Below are 17,500 nucleotides of genomic sequence, written 5' to 3' on the forward strand. Positions count from 1 at the left end.
TGATTTGTTGATAAAGGCATCAATATACTTGTAGCAGTGCTCATTCAGACAGATTACTATCCAGACGTGATAATTGTTGAAATAGCACTGCATACAACACCGCTGACGTAAAATGAAAACTGTCAGAGAACAAAAAAAAAAAAAACAATGAGAAGTATGCAACAGTGCTGACGTAAAAAAAAATGTAAAATAAAAAGAGAGAAAAAAAATGAGAAGTAAGTTTCGCCTCCAATTCGTGGACGTTTTGCATAACCTCAGTCAGCGAATCACCGGCCCATGAGACAGGCAACGATGTCGGGAACTTTGACGTTCCGTTTATGAATCTGGATGGGTCTAATGTCAGTTGTTTCGTGGAGGCTGGGCTGTTGTGGTCTATTCTTTTCATTTTCTCTGCCTAGCAGAGTTTTACTTGGCAGTTTTTAATGATCAGATAAATGCTTCAGAAGCGACTGTTTGTGTTACGTTGCTGCATATCTTTCTTCTCTAATAATTCCCCTTTGGTCCTGTTAGTACACCTCATGCGGTGCACTGTAGGCATTACTTAAGGTTCTTAGCAGCGTGCCCTCGGCCCCCAGCTACAACCCATTTAATTTCTTTTACTGTACCTCCTTTCATATTCTCTCATCCGTCGTACTTTCCACACACTCTCAGTTCCTCGCTGGACGAGTGGTTTTCGCGCTCGGCTGCCAATCCGATGGTCCGAAGTTCGAATCCTGGCTCGGCCAACGCGGAATCAGAGGAATTTATTTCTGGTGATAGAAATTCATTTCTCGATATAGTGTGGTTCGGATCCCACAATAAAGCTGTAGGTCCCGTTGCTAGGTGACCAATTGGTTCCTAGTCACGTAAAAATATCTAATCCTTCGGACCAGCCCTAGGAGAGTTGTTAATCAGCTCAGTGGTCTGGTAAAACTAAGATATACTTTTTTTTTCCACACACTCTTAACGATTGATTCATAGCGCAACTGCTTTGAGGTTTTCCTCCTTTTTACGCCTTTCAAACCTTTTACTGTCAGTTTCTGTTTCAGCGCTGAATGACTTCTGGCCTTTAAATCTTTATTCAATTCTGTTCTTTAATAATTCCTTGCAGCAGATTAATTTTTTTAAGCTGGATGTGACGAGGCACTGTTATGGTGCCTTTGGTAAAGGAATACATTTTAAACACCAATAACAATGCCCTAAAATCATCAATAATTCGAAGTCACATGTATTGGTTTGTATGTGTATAGTTGTAGCTAAATGAGAGAGAGAGAGAGAGAGAGAGAGAGAGAGAGAGAGAGAGAGAGAGAGAGAGAGAGATAGTTAAGTACCTGTCTATGGTTGTATGTGCATATCTGTGTCTATGAGAGAGAGAGAGAGAGAGAGAGAGAGAGAGAGAGAGAGAGAGAGAAAGTACCTGTCTGTATGTTTGTATGTGTATATTTGTGTCTATGAGAGAGAGAGAGAGAGAGAGAGAGAGAGAGTCTTAAGTACCTGTCTATATGTTTGTATGTGTATATTTGTATCTATGAGAGAGAGAGAGAGAGAGAGAGAGAGAGAGAGAGAGAGAGAGAGAGATTGGGGGGAGTGTAGTATCGGTTGTTTCCCCCCACAAAAAAAAGAAAAAAGTTTCTGGAATTAGTATTCCACTGAAGTAAAATGAAAAGTCGGATTTTGGGAAACCAACCACGGTATTGATGACAGTACCTGTGATTAAGTCTATCACGAAAAATACCAGAAACAGAGCCTCGACTGATCTTACCTAGCAGCTGATGGGTTGGATGATAGGTTTAGATTACTCTGGCGTCACGGCCATAAAGGTCACCTTACCACTGACATCCCGCATCTCGCCAGTTTAATTCAGATGCCTTTTAAACTTCAATATTTCATGCAGTAGCATACATGAGCTATAGTAGATTCGCATCACCCGTGCATCTGATGTCTAGGCCAGTCCCTTACGACGCTCCTGATTGGCTGTTGATAAGCCAATGACAGGGCTGGAAACTGTCCGTCTCTCTCGAGAGTTCACATACGTAATTGTATATTTCACCTCTCCTGAGAGCTACGTATTTCCACAGTATTTCTTAGGAGAGGTGGAACATACATCCTGCCTATGTGAACTCTCTCGAGAGACTGCTAAATTCCAGCCCTGTGATTGGTGTATCAAAAGCCAATCAGGAGCGTCGTAAGGAACTGGGCTAGTCATCAGATGCACGGGTGATGTGAAGTTACTATAGTCGATATACTTTGCTTTGTAAGATGAAACTGTACTAGATATTGTTTACCATATTTGTGGTTAATGAATACGATAATATTAGCCGGTAAGAAGCGAATGAGGTCAACACTGAATATCTTTCGAGTGGGTCTTCATATGAGTGAAAACGTATTTGTATAACATGCAGAACATCGCACTGCACATGGAGTCCTTTTTTCTTCTGTTGACACATTTTTCCACTTGAATCACGCCATAGATGCAAATATGTTTTAAAATGTTCCTAATGATTTTCAAAAGACCGAGGTTCCCCTGAATACAGTACGTTTTTCTATTTTTGTTGTTTGGAATGCGAAATATTTTAAAAACTGTCCCACATTTCATTTGTCTTTTATCAAACACATTTCCACTGTATTGCGACAAGCACCGTGTGTTCAGAGAAGGGCGAGCATCGTGATTTTTTTTTTTTTTTTTTTTTTTGGGGGGGGGTGTCATATCCAGTGCATGTCACGCTTGTCATCCCAGGGACCAATTAAACTTACTCTTCGCGTAACAGCCTCCCCAGTTGCAAAGACACAAATACTCATGGAAATTAAAAAAAAGCGCCCAGAGCGCTGATTTCTCCCCACCCACCCACCCACCAACACCCCCGCCCCTCCCGGGCATGCATACATCGAGACTCGACAACACGACCGTGAATTAATGTCCGTTCCTGCTTTTTGACATTACCTTCCATTAAACTTATTCTTCCCGAAACAGCTTTCGAACGCAAAAAAAAAAAAAAAAAAAAAAAAAGAAGGGCGACCTGCAGCATGAGACTTCAAACCAACAAGGGTTCCAGGATGAAAAAAAAAAAAGTTCTGGAAACCTGGAAACAGTGCTGGATAAAATCCTCCTGAGTATTGGAGGGGATCGAGAAGTTTTGCTGGAAACGCACAATTTTCAAAAGTTAAAAACAAAACCTTCCCTATTTTTTTTGTCTCTCTCTTTTATTTCTACTTTCTCCCTTTCCCCGCCCCCCCTCACCCCCAATTGGTTCCTGTTTGTTTTTTTTCGCTTCCAGTGACGTTTTTTGCTTCCTCTCTCACTCTCGGCTGGATAATGGAGAGGAACCATGGTGGAAGTCTGGAGATTTGTAGCATTTGCGTTCTTCCCGACGTGAATATTATATAGTAATATTCGTCGTCTTCTAATACCACCCTCCTTGCATCTTAATACATTTAAATCAGTTTGTTAATGGGTTGATTTATTTTCTTTCTTTTATTAGGTGGGATTTCTTCTTTCTGTAATTCCCCTTACTTCCTCTTTCTTCTTCTTAATGAACACCGTATTCTTTGGTGACTTGAATTCCAAGTCAGTGGCACCTTTGGTGGGTTTGTTCCATATGAACAGGGATCATTTTCTGAATAATAATAATAATAATAATAATAATAATAATAATAATAATAATAATAATAATAATAATAATAATAATAATAATAATAATAGTTAATGATTTCAATCTTTTCCAGGTGTCTAGATTTCGATTTCCCAGTAATTTTCTGATAGTTTTCCCAGGTTGAAAATATTCCCAACTCTCTCTCTCTCTCCTCTCTCTCTCTCTTCTCCTCTCTCTCCTCGCTCTCTCTCTCTCTCTCTCTCTTCTGACCTGCGTATGCGTAAAAAAAATTCTGGCAACCAAAAGTGGCTACTTAGAAACTTTTATTGATATATAACAACGCTTGTTCACCAACGCGATTGAACAGCAGATTAAAAAAATTCGTGCTCAGTTATTCGTTAAACCATTAGATGCATTTTGCTTTTTAAAATCATACTTCTACAATACCAAATAGGCAATGACGCTCTAATTATATTGAATAAAAATGTGCATTTTTTTTTTTTTTGTTTTTTTTTTTTTTTGCAAGGAGGTTGTCTTAATTTTAAAAATTGTGATATAAGATCATTTTTTTTCGGCGCACAATAAAACAGCCGGCACGAAATGCAGAACAATTATTGCTGTCTCAGACCTCGGGGCTTCTTTGGCCCCCCCCCCTCCTTGGCAAGCATCTCCCTGGCAAAAATTGTGGGGGTGGTGGGTGGGGGGGGTGGCGGGAATGCATTCGAATACTCTTCCCTTAAATGAGCGACAAGTTTTCGCAACAGGGATTGTAGCTGTAGATTGCAGCTCTCTTCGCTACGATCAGATTGTGTAGTAATTGTATTTTGACCTGTGGTAATCAGGTTCGTCGTAATCATCATCACATATGCAAAAAAAAAAAAAAAAAAAAAAATAAATAAATAAAAATAGGCATAACGTCACGGAAAAGGCTGTAAACAATGAGCTTAACTTGACATCCTGTAACTGTTAAATCAGAGAGCATTTTCCATTCTGAGAAATTTATTACCAACTGTGAGGAAGCTACTATCTCCATTCTATATTGTTTTTGCCATATTTCATATGTGCGTGGCTGTGTGTATCGGCAAGTGTTGATGTACGTACATATGTATAATCACGCTGCTTGCTTATGCTTATATATATATATATATATATATATATATATATATATATATATATATATATATACATACATAAATATACATAATATATATATTTATGATATTTATTATCGCACGTTAACTTTCTTCATTATTTAATGGCAGTACTACAGTATAGCAGTATCAATTTGGATTTATTACATCGTGGTTGGCAACATACAAGTACAGTGTATTAATTAAACTTAAAATATAATTTTTTTTTTATGTTTGTAACTTCAACATTCATGCTTTGGTGTGTCTGTGTATATGGAATTCTAGTTCGTAAGCGAAATCATGGCATCGAGATATTCAATCGTGCACCTTTGAGAAGGCAACCTCCAAGAAGTTTCGGTTACGCTAAGTAGCACTTTCTCACTTTTATTAAATGGAACACATTAGAATGTCGTGGAAACTATTTACTGCGGCATTTATAAAAGCTCCCGTACTATAAAAAATTATGTGAACGAATTACTTTTGCCGTGTAGTTAAATTGTGTACACAGCCAATAGCTTGCGTGACCACACCAGGTTTGTTGTAGGCCTAGTTTTGCTATTCAAAACTTTTTTGGACCTATGTACTGGTATTGAGTGTCTCAACAAGCGCTTTTTATTAAAGTTTTATTGTTCCTCAGAAAAAATCATGGATTTCTTTTGTTATTTTTACTGAAAGGCGAAACAGCAGTCTTCATAGGATTTATTTAGAATAAAGGAAATAGCTAAAACATTTGGACTAAAATCTGGGAGATCCAAATAATTTTGAAACACCGTAGAATGTCACCTGTGTTTGGAATTACGAATTAGGGCTCTTTAGTGACAGGAGTAGCTTATTAAACATCCATCCATAACTGAAATAATTGTTATTTCTGGGAAGTGATTTAAGACGATAACCTTTAGAAATACTGTACGTTAATCGCAAATTACGTTGGTTGAGAAGAATATAGTTTTTTTTAAATTTTAGCCGCCAGTTAGCTTCCTTTTCTCATTCATTTTTCACTTGAATATTAGGGATTGTTCTAATTCAGATGATGAACCCTGGAAAGCATTTATGAATGAAAGATATGAAATTAATGAATTTTTAGGTGGGCTAGCCATTGTTCAATCAAGCTAACATTATAGAGGAAAAAGCAGTCTCATCAAGTAAAGGATATTAGAATGAAGTTGTGAGAGTAAATATTATTCACAGTGAATATTTCTGAAGGAATAAAAATGAGGCCAAACTTGATCGTAAGTGAAATACAAAAACTCTAAGTATGGAAGAGTAGTATGAAGTAGTCCGTTTCAACAAGAACGTTGTCATGACCCTGCCCGAGAAATGTTTGGGTAAAGCTAATTAAATTAACACTTATAGACAGAAAAAAAAGTTGACTACACCAGAAGAGACAGGGACAGGAGTGTGGGTGGTCCAGCGTGGAGCGGAATATTGGAAAAAATCTTTGGATAGGTGATGATGTTATGATTAAGCTGGCGTTATGCCAGCACGGGTTCTTGCTCCCAGAGCAGCGCTTAAGTCATTTTTTGGTGTGAAAATGTATGTTAAGGACGGGGATAGATGGGCTCTCGGTAAAATGCTATGAAAGGTATAGGATCGACGTACGACAAGATTTCATAGGCCTAGTATCATTTTGCACGTTTTGAAATGAATTAGGCAGCCATTACTCCTCCAATAACCGGAGTGCTATAACATTATTAAGTGTGGATTTTCAACCACCACGGCAATTTGAAAAGCAGCCACTATCAAATTTGATCATGTTATATTTGACATCATCCGACCAGTTTAGTTACCCACTTTGAAAATCAGATAAATTATTTTTAAGTGTTTTCCAATAGGAAATAAGGACCAGATTGAGGAGGGACGCCTTAACCTTCTACACATTTTCACAGGGAGATTTGAGGCCGAGACCTTTGAGGCCGAGCGGAAGACCTAGACTTGGGAGGAGGCCAGGGAGGCCAGAGAAACACTAGAGAAGCCTCGTATGTGGAAGGGTAGCTTAGGACAAAGGAAGTGCCACCTATTGTTGGTTTTGGGGAAAACTGCGGGATTATGTGCAAGAACGCAGGTACGTTTGTTCTGAAGTTTAGAAGTTTCGGGTAGAGGGGGAGAAAGTTGTGTGTTTGTTGGTGCATAAGGTATAATAGGATTTGAAATGCACGAGAGAGAGAGAGAGAGAGAGAGAGAGAGAGAGAGAGAGAGAGAGAGAGAGAGGGAGAGAGGGAGAGAGAGAGATTTAGGATTTTGCTGTTCCATTTCAAGACTATTATGAACCTTCTTTATCTATTGTAGCAAGATATCCTGTCTAATATTAGGTACGTTTATAGAGACGATCGTGAGGGTTCGGCTACGCTGCCGTTAACCATGTCACAAACACTTAACTGCAAGGTATATATTACGTATGAAAACAAGTCACCGACTGTTTGTGTAGAAAACGAACTTTTGGATGGGTAATCGTTACGACTACTATTAAGTGTTTGATTTGTTTCCAACATGTTTGTGATTTGTGTGCGATAAGTTGCCGATGTTGGCTTAATACTATTTAACGGTCGTGTGGCCGCACCATCACGCTTTCTGAAAGAAAACCTACTGTATCTTTTTTTTTCAGTTAATGTTTATAAGAATTTGAGAGAAATCGGTCAAGTGGTTTTATAGCAATAGGATAAGGTGAAGCGTTTCATACATTTACTTAAGATTTTTTTTTCTGGACATCTGGCAATAGTGGGTGTCAGTCAAACCGCCCCCTCCCCCCCACAAAAAAAGTTCCCCAAAATGTCGCAGATTTTCGAAATATTTTTTTTTCATAGCGGTAAATGGCGCTAGCTGTAACCCCTTTCGTTCCCTCTACTGTACCTCCGTTCATATTTTTCATCTTCCACCTTACTCTCCACTCTCTCCTAACAATTGTTTCATAGTTTCTTCTTTGAAACTTTGTGCACTCTGTTTCCCTTTCAGCGCTGAATGACCTCATAGGTTCCAGCGCTCGGCTTTTGGCTTAAATTTTACAATCCAGTCCTTTAATTCGGAGCAGCTCATGATTTTTTGACAAACAGAAGGTTGGAATTTGGGGGAATAGTTCGTAATGTCTCCCCCCCCCTTTTTATTAGCTGACAAATATGAGGGGTCTGTCTAATGGGCAGAAAGAGGGGCGATAAAGACCCCTTTTGGTATTTGGTCAGGTTGATGGTAATGAGTTTTAAATGACGTTTGATGTGTGTTTGTTTTTGACGAAAATTTTCCAATCCCGAATGTTGGCTGTGCTTTGTAATTTTTACCCAAAATATAATTTCATTGTTATTGTTGCGTTTATTAACAGTTTATATCAACTGAATTAACCAAACAAAAACTTCTTTCAGTTTTCTTCTGAAGAAGTCTGCTGGGCCTTGACCCAGGCTAACATAACCCACATCCTCTTGAGAATGGGCCACAGAAGGGCATGAAAGTACTCGAGTGTGGAGTAAAACTAAATTTAAATACTAGAAGTAAACAAGGTTAAAGACAAATTGAATTTGTGGGTTTCTTTCTCAATCAACTGAATTCTTTCAAAGACCCAGGAATGAGTAAATTGGTTTTGTAGTCGAGGAAAGATAATGAGAAACAACAGAAAAACCCACGTGACGTTAAAAGAAAGCGTATTAAATAAACAAAAATTGTCTAATGTACAAGATATTGCGTGAAATAACCGCAAATTTTCAGAGATCTCTCGTATAACGCTTATCGACAGAAGAGCCAGCCTGCAGCTGAAGTAATAGGAATACGTAAAAAAAACTTTGTGTAATGCCAGAAGCCAGCCATAAATGGGAAGATTGAAACCACTTCACTTTTAAATTGCTGCCGCGATTCGAGTACCGTTGCCATTTGCCTAATAGTTACCATTACTCAAATGCAGCGACGATTGTATACTGACATGCATCTGCTCACGTGCTCTCCTGCGCCGTGAAATCAGATTGCTCGGTGATGCCTTGGGCGATTGTTTGGCGAATCTGAACAGTGAATGGAAAATTGAGCTGTAACGTTGAAATGGACGTAGTCTTGCGGAATATAATGTCGCAACACTTTCATTCATATGTTTGAAAGAATGATTTGAAACGAGGTAAATTTTTAAAGGCCCTGTTTTGGTTTATCCGACGCTCCCCGATTTGGTTAGTCCCTCTTTTGGACGAGTGGTTGTTATCTCGCCTACCAATCCGATGGTACGAAGCTCGATTCTCGGTCCTGTCTGGTGATAGAAATTCATTTCTCGATGTAATGTGGTTCGGATCCCACAATGAACTGTAGGTCCCGTTGCTAGGTAACCAATTGGTTCGTAGCCACGTCAAAATATCTAAACCTTCGGGGTAGCCTTAGGAGAGCTGTTAATCATCTTAGTGGTCTGGTAAAATTAAGATATACTTATTTCCCCAATTGGTTAGGTAAGTCACAATTTATAGTTTTATATTGATTTTCTTGTTCTTATTCGCCTCAGCTGTTTACGTCTTTGGCAAAGTCTCTTAAATTTCGTGCAGTGTTCATAACATTTTTAGAACGTTATGTCGTGTAGTACGAGGTTCGTTTTCCAAAATTTGTGTCGTGCTTTGGCCAATGTCTATCCAGTTTTTATGCTGTGGGTGGTATAGCTATTTCTGTAGGTTGGGATTGTACATTTACGTAAACGGAACTCAAGAAATTCTCGTATGAGTGGTAAGCGGATTTTTAGAGGTAAAGATACTTTTGAATCAAAGGATTATCACAGGGGTATCAGGTTACAGAAAGATATTGCTGGTTAATGTTATGGCTCATTATATATCCCCTGCTATTCATCATCATCGTCGTCAGTTTATTTTTGGAGTGTTAAGTGATACCCGTTTAGATTTTTCCCGTGTGAACCCATCGAAGACATTTCCTAATTTTATGCAGGTAGTAATTCATTACCTGTCCAAGTTTTTATTCTCCTTCTGTAACATAAAGGACCTCTTGTAGTGCTAAATGAATGGGGATAATTATCTCCAATCGTCCATCTGAAAAGAGTAGTGTCATTTATTCAAAAGCTTGGACTGTGCCTCAGTTTGTTCTGTATCGGTGTAACATCAGTCATGAGTGTCATTTCTTGTCACCAGCATTGCCCCGATTGGCATTGATGCAGTTCAGGGCGATCCGAGACGTTTTAGGGTTTCATTTTCATTCACTTTGATGGCTTCCTGTAGTTGGAATTCAAGTACACTGATAATCCCATTAACTAATAACTGAAGGAAAATGTATCATTAACACAATTAAACCAATGATATTTGCTTATAATCATCAGTTCTCACCCGCCTTCATAAGCTTCTCTCTCTCTCCTCTCTCTCTCTCTCTCTCTCTCTCTCTCTCTCTCTCTCTCTTTTCATTCTTGCTGGCCTTTATTGAAATTCCCATGCATCATTCTGTGGACAACGAAATATATTAATTATTCCATTGGCCGTTGCTCTTTGCATGTGGGTAATCTGTAATCCCTGCCTCCTCCATCTTAATCATGTGGTCATCTGTCACTTCCTGTGTTTAGGTGAATCATACGTATCCAGTGACAATATTCGATGATAAAAACTTCATCTCTTGCCATCTTTTTGTGAACCTCTTGAAATGGAATGAAATACAGACCTCATACGGTGCACTGTAGGCATTACTTCAGGTTCTTTGCAACGTCCCTTCGGCCCCTAGCTGCAGCCACTTTCGTTCCTTGTACTGTACCTCCTTTCATATTCTCTTTCTTCAACTTACTGTCCACCCTCCCCTAACACTTGATTCATATTGCAACTGCTTTGAGGTTTTCCTCCTGTTACACCTTTCAAACCTTTTCACTGTCAATTTCCATTTTAGAGCTGAATGACCTCACAGGTAGGCCCCAGGGCTTGGCCTTTGGCCTAAATTCTATATTCAACTCAATTCAATGGAATACAGAGTTTAGGAGAGGAAATTGAGAGTTGGTAGGTCTGACAGGTGTAACAGGAGGAAAACCTCAAAACAGTTGCACTATGAAATCATTGATAGGAGGAAAAGGTGGATACCAAGATGGAGGAAAGATAATATGAATGAAAGTACCGTAAAAAGGAATAAGAGGGGTTGCAGCTAGGGGGCCGAATGGACGCTGTAAAGAACCTTAAGTAGTGTCTATGTCGCACTGCATGAAATACTTAATCTGCCCCTACTCATCCGTGGGATACCGTTGCAACGTGGAATTCTCATAATTACAGTAATGGAACCTGTCGTTTCTCCGGGAAGTGGAACACAGGACGTCGGAATATCATCGAATGAAAAAGGGGGCCGAAATGTGAATGAACAATTCGGGATTGAGAGGAAGTGAGAGGGACGAACACCAGTGGAATTTTAGCGGGGGCGCGCCAAAGGAGATTAATGTTCTCTCACTCCCCTGGCAGGAAGCTGATTAGTAACTTTGCCCGAAGGGCGAAGTCGTCTTTGGATTTTAAACAAAACTGCGTTTAACGCAAAAGGTCGGATGTTCCGTGAAGGGAAGGTGTCGCGGGAACCATAACAAATATATAATTATTAAGAAGTTCGTCCCTTTTTCTCTGAAAGTTCCGGTTTTCAGGACTTCGTCTTCGGCGCATTAGGGAGGGTCGCTGCGCGTGCAGTGTATTACGGAGTTTTATTAAGCAAGGTATTCGCAATCTGAAGGTTGGAAGTCGATTCGTATATTGCTCATCTCACTAAATTTATACCTTAAATCTCATCCTTTGTGTGATGTATTGTTTCTATTGCTGTTATTATAATTGGAAGAAAGAATTATAAGCTAATAAAAAAAAAGGGTTACGGTTTCACGCGCCTCATTGAGTCGAGACCTGACGATAATTTTTTGATTTGCCATTTTATTTGACGTTGCGATTATTCTCCACATATTTTTCTCAACCAGATTCTGGCAATAGAAAAAAAAAAAGCGAGGTAAAAGGAAGAGATAAAAAGGGCAATGCGAAAAGTCGGGAGAAAACAAGCAGAAAAGATATGGGGGGAAAGAGAGAGCAAATAAATGGAAGTGATCAGGCGGTCTGTTTGTTCTTTTGCTTTATCTGTGTTTTTTGTTTTTTTTTTCTCTGTTCCTTTTTCTCTCTTTCGCCTGGGGATGATACGGATAAAGTAGGAGGCAAAAAATCCGAGAGGGGAGGAGAAGTGGACAGTGACAAATTTCGGGAGATAGAAGGAGAATTAAGTTTAAGGAGATTTTTCGTCGGCTGAACCCTTCCTGGAATGGACGGAGCAGGGGTGGGTTGGGGGGTTTGGGAGGTGGAGGGAGAATTGGGGGGAGGTGTGTGATGGGGAGGGGAGGGGAGGGGAGGGAAGGGGAAGCTAACATGCCCTGCTGTATATCTCTATTTTCACTGTTTGATTAGTCTTATCGTTTTGATTAATCTTATTTTCCATCGTAAAAGCTAATATTTGATCTGCTGAGTTTTTTTTCCTTTTAATTGATCACTCGCTCATAAAATAGTTAGAGAAATTTAAGTTTATTCCTGCTTAGTGATGAAGGCGGTGATACCTGTTACCTGTAGGCTTCTTTGTATTGTGATGTTCGTGTTTGTTTGTTTGTTTTAGGGCATATCTCTTTGTACAGATGCATGTTAAGTCTTAAACGACCCTAATCCATTATTATACGGAAGCACACACACGCACACTCACATACATATGCATGTGTGCAATATATATATATATATATATATATATATATATATATATATATATATATATATGTAATTCGCAAATTAATAGTCTCACTAAATGAACTGCACGAGCCAGCAGATGACCGCAATTTACTTGGTCTCCACTCCTTTTCCTCTTCCAGTGCAGAATTTTATTCAAGTTTATTATATATACACTATATTGCACGCGATCATCACCTGCTGTAATAATTCTGTGGGTAAAGGTTATCTGATACTTTTCTGCGTATTAAATGACATGGCATTTGCCATGGCCGTTTGTCATCTCTAGCCCTACCACGGGCATTGGAGACAGAACACCTCAACGGATGACAAATTAGTATCTTCCATCGAGTGGTTTTATTCATTTCTGGCAAATTAATAACATCTATTATTATTATTATTTTTATTAATTATATTATTATTATTATTATTATTATTATTATTATTATTATTATTATTATTATTATTATTATTATTATTATTATTATTATTATTATTATTATTATTATTATTTATTTATTATTATTTACTATTTATTTATTATTTATTTATTTTTTTGGCTTATCACAGTCCTCCAATTCGACTGTGTGGTATTTATAGTGTGGGGTTCCGGGTTGCATCCTGCCTCCTTAGGAGTCCATCACTCTTCTTACTATGTGCGCCGTTTCTAGGATCACACTCTTCTGCATGAGTCCTGGAGGTACTTCAGCCTCTAGTTTTTCCAGATTCCTTTTCAGTTTATTATTATTATTATTATTATTATTATTATTATTATTATTATTATTATTATTATTTTATTATTATTATTATTACTCAGAAGACGAACCCTATTCATACGGAACAAGCCCAACTCAGGGACCATTGTCTCGAAATCCAAGCTTCCAAAGAATATGAGGTTCATTAGAAAGCGGAAACAGAGGGGAATGGGAGATCCAGCAAGAAGAGATCCCTTATTTAGAAAAACAGTTTGAGAAATATGAAAAATAAACAGGTAGAAATGTAAGTAAATTATTGACGCTGAGGTGCAAGGGAGCGAGAAAACGGGGCATGAATTCCGGGGACAAGTTTACAGTTTTAGTGCGGCGTGATGTAGTTTATTTCTCTCTGGAAATTCGTGCAGCACTTTTCCAGAGAAGCGGCGTTTCCAGAGTCCACTCTTAAGCCGCGGGGACTCGATATCATCCCTGATGTCTAGCTCGGCGATCCATCTAGATTTTTTGACTGAAGGGGGGAAAACCTTCCTCCGGTTCTTCACCATCTGATGACCATTACTTCGCTGCTTCTGCTTCTGCTGCTGCTGGTGATTCTCTTGTCCGTCGCCGGTGTGTCAGTCTGTCTGTCTGTCTGTCTGTCTGATCCTCGTGACGTGTTGATAGGGGCGTTTTTGTTTGTGGAGTGTGATGTTTTGAGTGATGGGTGGATACTACGGCTGAGACACTGGTATGGTGGTGCGTGTCATCTCTCTCTCTCTCTCTCTCTCTCTCTCTCTCTCTCTCTGTCACACACACACCAGGGAGATTGGAAGTCATTTGTAGTTTTAAATCATTAAAGGCTGTGTAAAGGCTCTTTAGGCTAAACGTCAATTTGTAAAGAACAAGAGTGTTCTCGAGATTTGATATATACAACTAACTACTCTGTCTTTGGATATATATACATATATTATATATATGTTATATATATATAATATATATATATATATATATATATATACTTATATATAGACATACATACATACATATATATATATATATATATATATATATATATATATATATATTAAATTTGGCTATTACTGCTGTTGTTTTGGTAGTAAGAAGTATTTTCAGGACTCTTGCCCTATGAGTTGCCAGTGATTTGGATTCCTGATACAGTGTAATCCAAGGCATAGGTGCTCCAATTAAGGGGTTGTGGATCCCTTGGGTGCGGACATTCTCTTCACGTAACAGATTAATTAAGCTACTTGAAATTAATGGCAGTCAGGTCATCACTCGTAAAAAAAAAAGGAATGTGGAAGTAATAGCATTCTCGGTGTTCGCTTGCCTTCGTGTTGTGATTTATCAGATGGCTTTGGACTTGCAGTTGTATTGGTCCCTGTATTTAACTGCAAAAAATCATAAATGTAAATGGCGTTTGTAAATGGTCATTGTATAGATGAGAATCAGCGTATCTTAGTTCATTTCATTTCTGTTAACGTCAGTCACTCCGTGAATGGAAATGGTTTCATGTTCAAAATACTACCTGGATATATACATATGCATAACTATATTATATATATATATATATATATATATATATATATATATATATACACGTATATTTTATACTATATAGGTATTTATATGTATATATATAAACATACCTATATATGTTTATGTATGTTATATATACACACACATATATAATATATATATATATGCATATAAATGTATATATATACATATATATATATATATATATATATATATATATATATATATGTTCCTACCCCCCCTGTTCACTAAACTACACAAACTGGATACTCTTACCTGTAGTCAGTAGTGCCCTCTGTCTGCAATCAGGTCATTAGGCTATTAAGATCTCATTAAGTACAAAAATATACTATTTATTACCCAAAGCAGTTGATTATAAAATAGGACCAAAATGATTAACAATTCATAATGGCAGAAAGCCTAAAACTGCCCATAAAGAAAACCAGTAAGATAACATTCTACCCTCCTGACTAAGAATTCTCTCCCATACCCAAAATGTCAATAAGTACATCGTATTAGTCAGGTTAGAGATTCCCGTCTCTAAATTATCCATGGAATAGGACCCATCTGTAATAAAGATAATAATGAATAAAAGATAGATTACACACATCACTCTTTTCAAAGTATTCACGTAAAGAGAGTATTTCACACACTTCTCCCTCTTTTCCAAAGGTAACGGTTTTCTAAGTTTTATAAAATATTCCTACCTTTATGATGGGGCTTTGTCTCCCGACACTCGGCGTGTAACACCTCTTAGCGTGCACCTAAAGGAATGTGACTTTCGCAAGTGCCTTGGACTATTAGGCCTGTAACACCCGTACAAACGAATGTACACGCCTCTCGAACGGGTGAGTGATCTCTCGGTTAAACTGCTTGCGTATTCAAATTCCTTTCTCATGTAAGCTGCTCCTACAGTTCAGCCTGTCTCCAAGCGAGAAGTGATATGTGACTTCACTTAACATTACATTGGCACTTTAAACATATTATTAATCATTGCCCCTCTTTTCATCTGACACACACACACACACACACACACACACACACACATATATATATATATATATACATATATATATATATATATATATATATATATTATATATATATATAGAGAGAGAGAGAGAAGAGAGAGAGAGAGGAGAGAGAATCTAGACAAATGAATAAATAAATATATGTAATTTATATATATATTCATATATATATATATATATTATATATATACATATATGCCATTTATATATATATTTATTATATATATACATATATGTATATATATATATATATATATATATATATATATATACACACGTTAGGAATCTCATGATTGTATTTTGGTAAACAGACCCGATGGAGATAACAATTGGAGGAACCCTGTCAAGATTTACAGTCTCTTTCATTTTTGTCTGCGGTGTATCAGCATATCCTATACATATCTTGTTCTATATCTTGTTCTGATGATAATTATAAATATCTGAGTATTTCTCCTGGCGGATTTTATATAACTGCGGGTATCAGGCCGTCAGTGCCTGTGCCCATACTTATACTAGCCATGAAACTTGTCTTTCTTTGTTCGTATTTTGATACCAGGGGACAGTTTCAGCTGCTCCTTATAGTTGAATCGGTCTTCTGAGTTTTGGCTATCATTTCAACTCCATTTTTATGGGGCTTTGATAAGATTACATAAAGAGATGTAAGGCTATCGATAAATATGCATAATAATAATAAACAAAATGAACTTTTTAATTTTGTTTACATATATGTAAATGTTGTATATCCGTTATGTATGGTTAATAAAATGAACATTAGAAAAATCGCCTGGTAAATGTATGTCAGTTTATAATATATATATGGTATAAATATATATATATATATATATATATATATAGATATATTATATATATAATATTTAGATATATGATTTCTTGCCGGTCCAAAGTGTCGCTCGATATTTTTCATGAATCATAGAGTGACATCTTTGGAAATGTTGATTGATATAGTTTCTCTAGAGCCTCGTATGTTATTTGACAGAGGCTTTATGCAAATTATGATCTGCATAACAATGTGTCATTATCCGCCTAATTATCTACACTGCGTATGAATGTTATAAGTGTCGTATTCTCAAGGTTATGCCGAATCATCATCGTCACATTTACTTCTCAGCTTGTCAGAATTGTCCGAAGATTATAATCTGTAAATTGACTAACGATCCGTTTATTTCTGTCGGATTTCACTGTTGGAGATTAATAAGGAATATGTACTTAAGTATGACAGCCATTCATTGATATTTTCCACAATTCGCAACATCCCATAGGGGTTAGTGCCATCAGTGCACCTCACGCGTTGCACTGTAGACATTACTAAAGGTTTTAATTTTTGCAGAGTCCCTTCGGTCCCTAGCTGCAACCCCCCTTTCATTCGTTTTACTGTACCTCCATTCATATTCTCTCTTCCATCTTACTATCCACCCTCTTCTAACAATTATTCCATAGTGCAACTGCTTTGAGGTTTTCCTCCTGCTACACCTTTCAAGCCTTTTACTCTCAATTTCCTCTCCAGCGCTGATTGGCTCCGTAGGTCCCAGCGCTTGCTCTTTGGGCTAAACTTTAAATTCCACAATTCGTAACACGTAGTGTCCCACGAGTCATTCACAATGTCTCCTTACCTGCATCGGTGTTTTTTTTTTTTTTTTATTTTAAAGGCCACGTGAACAGATATCGACGAGGCCTGGCAGATTTGCTAAGTGGTCTTGTGGAGGCGATTTTGAATTTCCGGAAGAAATCTGTTCCGAGTTTGCGGTTTGTTGCCATGCAAACCAATTCTCCCCTTCATTAGGGATAATGATTTTCAAGGTTGAATTCTTAGTATTTGGCAATATATGTATAGCATAGTTTTCA

At 37.7% G+C, this 17,500-nt stretch overlaps 1 protein-coding gene across 1 annotated transcript in view; it reads left to right on the plus strand.

Moving 5' to 3' along the window:
* Positions 1–17,500, plus strand: part of LOC135200354 (carbonic anhydrase-related protein 10-like) — a 535,334-nt gene that overhangs the window by 39,043 nt on the left and 478,791 nt on the right. The window contains exon 2 of the mRNA XM_064228945.1: positions 6,586–6,761. Coding sequence (XP_064085015.1) covers positions 6,746–6,761 — 16 coding nt within the window. The 5' untranslated portion in view covers positions 6,586–6,745. The remainder of the gene's footprint in view (positions 1–6,585; positions 6,762–17,500) is intronic.

The sequence above is a fragment of the Macrobrachium nipponense genome, chromosome 26 (assembly GCF_015104395.2).
Source record: "Macrobrachium nipponense isolate FS-2020 chromosome 26, ASM1510439v2, whole genome shotgun sequence".
NCBI classification, from domain to species: Eukaryota; Metazoa; Arthropoda; class Malacostraca; order Decapoda; family Palaemonidae; genus Macrobrachium; species Macrobrachium nipponense.